Raw genomic sequence first — 6,014 nt, 5'->3', positions numbered from 1 at the left:
TGAAAATAGAATGCTATAAAAGTGTTTTTTATTTTATCTTTATATATACATATATAATTAAATTTTAATTGTGGTCTAAAATATGTGTTGTTTGACACGTGTTAAAATTTAATTTAAATTTGACACAAAATATAGTATGAATTAAATTTAGTCTACAATAAATTTCATATTTTTTAATTACTTGTTTATCACTCATTCATGCCATTTATTAATTGAAAAGAAGTTTTTAATAGTAAAAAATTAATTGTTTTCAAAAAATATTAATAGTTATATTGATTTTTTTTTAGCTAATTTGCATTTTCTGCATTATAGTATAAATACAAAAAGTGAGTCAAATACAGTATTTGCATATATTTTGGACCAAATTTGACACAAAATATAAATCTCTCATTTGAGATGAATACGTGAATAGAAACAATAACATAGATAGAATCTACACAATATAGTGGACAAAATACAAACCATTTGGGTCATAAAATTTATGTGAAACTTTTGAAGTTGAGAGATTGAAAAAGGAGAGCAGAGGTCATGGCCACTACTCCCTGTAATAAAAGAGAGACTGGGTCATGAAATTTATGTGTGACTTTTGGTATAGTCAGACCAGAAAAAAGAGACACCGACTTCTATTTTTTTAGTCACGGGCTGACATTTGAAGGGAAGAATGAATTAATAAAGCTGGCCATGAAGATTTTGTCCCATACCCTGTTTTGATGCTTTTTTAAATTTAAATAACATCTCGACTTTGAGATTAGATTTGGTTATTTTGATGTTCTTTTTCTAATTTAAATACCATCCTAACTTTGAGATTATATTTAGTTAATTGTATGGATTACGAGTTTAACGAATTCTAATCAAGGTTTGAAATTGGACACATAGGTAGTGTTTGATTGAAAGGAATACATTGGAATGGAATAGCAAGAGAAATTTTTCCTATGTTTGGTTCACTTTTTCACAATAAAATCACTTTTTTTATTATAATTGGTTTTCACTCATCCATAAAAATTGAGATTTCATTAAAAAAAAATTTTGATGGAATTGTAATTCAAATGTAAAACTTTGTTTTGTATTTTTCAGTGCATCAATTTTTTTTTGAAATTTCAATGCATCATGTTTTGTTGTTACTTTGTTTTAAAAAAATATTGTTGTTTTTTTTGTTTTTTTTTAATATTTTATTGTACTTCTTTTTACAAAATATTTATATTTATGTATAATTTATATTATTTATTTATTTATTTATTTTATATATAAGGGTAAAAGAAACATTTAAAAATAATAATAATTTGATTAAAAAAATCATATATAAGAGTAAAGTAAAAATATTTTGGTCAAAATAATATAAATTTATTCTTATTCCATTCTATTTCATACTATAATAAATATAATAATCTTTATTTTGGTTTCTGATTCCAAAATATGTATCAAACAAAATAATTAAAATTTTATTCTATTTTATTCCTATTACTATTACTATTCTATTTTTGTTTTGCAACCAAACTTCACCATAATTTTTTTTTCCAACTTTACAATGTTTCACTCTGTATTTAATCATTTAATTATATCCATATCTATATCTCCATATAGCCAAACACAATATTCACTTATAAAACAGATTCTTCTTGATCTACTTCAATATTATCTGTATTTTTTCCCTTTCTTTCATGTAATAATTGAAGTCTGTCATACCACATGGTCATTGTTCAACTTTTTTTTTTTTTTTTTTTTAAAAAACACATGAATTTGAAGAAACAGATCATTTGTACTTTAATAGATTTCCTTTGTTGTTAATACATAAATAAAATTACAGTTAGTTATACTGATTATTGATGGGAGCTTGGAAAGTCACTCTCAAAAAAATAAAAGGCAATTGGTGTTTCTCATTTCCAAGAGTCAGAAACATTGCTTATGCGGAGAATGTGAAGCTGCAAGGTCAATTTTGTATCTTGTAAATTGGGTTATCTTCAACCATTGTTTCTCCATCTGAAAGGTTTGACATATATCTCTTTCAAAAAAAAAAAAAAAAAAGAAAGGTTTGACATATGGAGATTAGATATTAATATTAGATCATATTTATGGCTTTGAGAAGGAGCACAACCACAAAAGTTTTTCAGTGGAGGCATAAATTAATTAATATTATTATTTTTTTTTTTAAAAAAAGGGTTAAACCTTAAGTGGACTTATTGATTGAATTATTTTAAGCTCAATATTTTTATGTATTTATATAAAACTATAAAAGTATATGGTGGGATGTGAAATTCTCTTATTTGGATTAAATTAATTGGTTAATTCAAATAATTAATCCAAGGATGTATGTAAAAACACGTTTTAACAGATTGCGGAAATGCTTAAACAGATGTATGATATGTGTAAACAGAATTACTTAATCAGAAACGTAAAAATAAAGGACACACGAATTTTTACGTGGTATCAACAACCTTTGCAGATTGTTACTAATCCACGGGGCCACGCCCAGAGAATGAAGTTTATTAGATAAGAATTATTCAAATTACAATCACCAATTGACTTATACAATCTTAAAGACTCCCTCTTTAAATTGTCGCAATCCCAGCAATTTGACACTTCCTAATAACACTTCCAAATGACTCAGAAACTTGAACTCCCTTCAACTTCTGGTCCGTGCACTAATCATCCCGAAAAGTGACTCACACTACAAGCTTCTCCCGAAGCTCTTAAACAAAGTGTCCTTGAGAGTTTACCTGCAAAACAGTTAACAAACATATGCAAGAAAAACAGAAAAACAAAACAAAGAGCTCTAGGACAAAAGCTCTCTACACATGAAAACGGCACTTCAACAAAATATGAAATCAATCTCTGAAGTGATAACCTAATCGTCTAGGTTAGAAGCTTTTATAGAAAAACAAAAGCATAAATAAAGAATATTCACCATTGATTACTTGATGCACAAGATAATTCTAAATAAGGTAAATATCCATCTGTTTTGACAGAACCGGATTCTGCTGAAACAAAAGATACCCAGACTTTCCTAACCGAGACAAAAAGAATAAATGACAAGAATATTTCCAAGATAATTCCAGATTTATTCTATATACGGAAAGAGACATTTACAGCAGAGAATATTACACAATAAACAGGTTTTAATCAATAAATACAATATTAATTTTGACTAAAACCAAAAATGCCAATAAACTAAAAATAGAAACAAATCCCTCAAAACCGGGATTTTACAATCTCCCCCTTTGGCACTTTGGAAGGCAAAATTAATATAACACTCCTGCAAGAAAAACAAGTTAGTGATTACCAAATAAAACTCCCCCTGCGAAAAAGCACAAGTGAGCACAAGTAATCAAAAACAAGTAATCATAAAAAACTCCCCCTCAAAAAGTAGAGGGTCCAGAGTTTGATGTTCACAAAATAAACCAGGAGTGCTTCTCCCCCTATTTGTCTGTCAAAGTACCAACGAAAAACAGAAAAGACCCCAAAAGACCAATGTTGTATGACAAAATAAACAAATAAAATTAAAAACAGAGATCAAGAATTTGAAGCACGGGTGGCAAGCATCAGTAGGTCTTGAATGGACTGCTGGATGATAGCAAACTTTGTGTGAAGATCAGCCATACCAGAACGAAGGAACGCCAATTCTGTAGCCACAGCAGGTGAAACTGATGGGACAGAATCAGGGGGCAGGTCCTCAGATACGAAATTGAGGGACTGAGGCTTCACTTTCTTGGCGCTTGGTGCTTCGCCAGTCTCATTTAAAGGGCCACCTGATCGGAATGAAACGGCAGTCGTGGCAAGGACCAAGTCTTCGGTCTCCAGTTTGATGACATTATTCTGCATGCTAAGAATTTTATAAATGAGATGGGGAAAGGGCAAATTAAGAGATTTACGATTACCCCTGCGAAAACCAACAATTTGATCAAAAATGTGTTTCGCCAGATCAACTTCTATGCCTGTGCCAACTTTATAGAGGAATGCGGCCAGGTCAAAAGAAATGGTGTTAGTGTGAGATGTAGGCTTCCAGTTTGAAGTGGCAAACTTGTGGAGCACAGCATACATATTTGTCAGGTTGGTGACCAGCAGAACAGTGTTGGGGGACCACTGCATGCGTTGTCCCACGAGCTCGGACAACACTTCATCGCGATCAAGTGTTTCAGCAGCTTGGTCTTCAACAGTTGCAATCGGAATTTGGAGGGCGATTGCAATATCTTTAGGAGCGAAGGAGTACCATTGTCCGCGGACATAAACCTTTTCGAAGTGAGGGGACTTTGGATCAAGCACATCATTGGTAAGATTGGCATAAAACTCCTTCACAACACGCTCCACATAGCCAGAAAGCTTCACCAAGGACCCAACCCACTCACGGGTTTGAAGCAAGATGAGAACTCCAAAGGACCTATGATCACTAAGAACAAAATTCCTCTCAGGAAGGAACTTACGATGGGCATACAATATCATATCTCGTTCATTATCATTATAACAGAAGGAATAAGAGTGAGGTTGAAATTTTACCACTGACTTAGTAAGAGGAGAACCAGACCGAGAGATGGGTTTCTTGCCTTTTCCCTTGGATGAGGGTTTTGTTACCACAGAACTGGGAACAGCGGCGACAGGGCTTGAGACTGTGTCCACATCTGGATCAGACGACGCAACATCTTCCTCTTCCCTTGGCTCAGAGTCGGTGGCTGATTCTTCAGGTTCCTGAGACAGCTCTTTGTCAGAGGCCACTTTCTCTGGGATATCTTCTGTGGATTCTTCAGCCACTGTTTCCTCTTCTTCATCTGCCTCAGAAGTGGACGGTGATGGTGGGTTGTCCTTGAGACGTTTCTTGACCGAGGATAAAGGAGAGACAGTCGAATCGGAGGGCGTTTTCCTCTTCAAAAAACCTTTGGCATTTGTCTTCGGTGGGAGAGACGACTTCTTTGGTGGAGAGGGTTCGACAGACCCTTTTTCGGATGCCCTAGTCTTTTTTATTAGAGCGCTCTGAGAAGAAGGAATAACAGATTCCTTTTCGGTCACCACCCCTTTAGGTGGTGGTGACAACACAGGGACAGCAGCATCAACATCGGGGAACACCAAAGGGGTCACCGTGAGAACCGGAGTTGTCTGCTTACGTGGCTTCATTTTGGGCTTTGTCCCCGCAGATGAACTAGGCGTCGAGACGGACTTGGGAAGAGCAGAGGAAGACGGCACGGCTGTGCTTACAGGTGTTTTAGACAGAGGATTTGAGAGATTGGATGGAGTTTTCTTTGAGTGTGCTCCTCTGGTCCTCACCATGGTATCTGTAACTCAAATAAAACAAGAAATAACAGCCAGAAGATGAAGAAGAGTTAGAGAAATCGTGTGAGAGAGACAAGAGGAAGAAACCCTTATATAAAGGACCAAACCGAATGTGATCTTTCCATTACTCAAAATGGACGGTTAATTGCCCAAAAATCTGTCACATCTCTCTGAAATAACTGCTCAAATCTGACAAGGAAGAGATGTTTCCTTTTTTCAAAAAATTTTCTTATTAAGACCAAATATCCTCATCATGGCACACGATCTCCTTGTTCCCTTCCTTTACAATTTGCTTTCCCTTTTTTATTTCAAAATTACAACAATAGAGGAACACAAAAGGAAACCGAATTTAATGGTGAAGATCATGACACAATAAGAGAGATCAAACCCTATCCATACGATTTCAAAAAAAGGAAACCACATCAAAGACTTTAAGCAACACAATATTCTCAATTAATTCACGAGAGATGACAAGAAGAAAAAATCTTGAATAACTTGGTATATTGAAAAGAAACTCATAAAAGCAATATTCATAAAACCAAGATTCGGTCAAGACAATTCCCCCATATTTCCTTTTTTTTTTATATATATATATATATATTTTTTTTTTTTTAAATGTAATAGAATACAACTGGAATTATGGGCACGTGACAAATAATCTGAACAATCAATGAGAGAATCATGTGAGTATGAGAACCTTAAAATAAGAAACCTTGTGAAGATGAACTCTTGAGCAATACCTGAACACAAATCAAGCA

The 6,014-nt window shown here is 33.8% G+C and overlaps 1 protein-coding gene across 1 annotated transcript; it reads right to left on the bottom strand.

Annotated features, from left to right (window-relative positions):
* Positions 1-3,507: 3,507 nt before the first annotated feature.
* LOC133824237 (uncharacterized) lies at positions 3,508-5,253 on the bottom strand. Its single transcript, XM_062257103.1, has one exon. The coding sequence runs from the start codon at positions 5,251-5,253 to the stop codon at positions 3,508-3,510; it is 1,746 nt and encodes a 581-aa protein (XP_062113087.1).
* Positions 5,254-6,014: the final 761 nt, after the last annotated feature.

This window comes from Humulus lupulus, chromosome 3 (assembly GCF_963169125.1).
Source record: "Humulus lupulus chromosome 3, drHumLupu1.1, whole genome shotgun sequence".
Classification (NCBI taxonomy): domain Eukaryota; kingdom Viridiplantae; phylum Streptophyta; class Magnoliopsida; order Rosales; family Cannabaceae; genus Humulus; species Humulus lupulus.
Note: the sequence above shows the minus strand (reverse complement) of the source record. Positions and strands in the feature narration are given on the sequence as shown.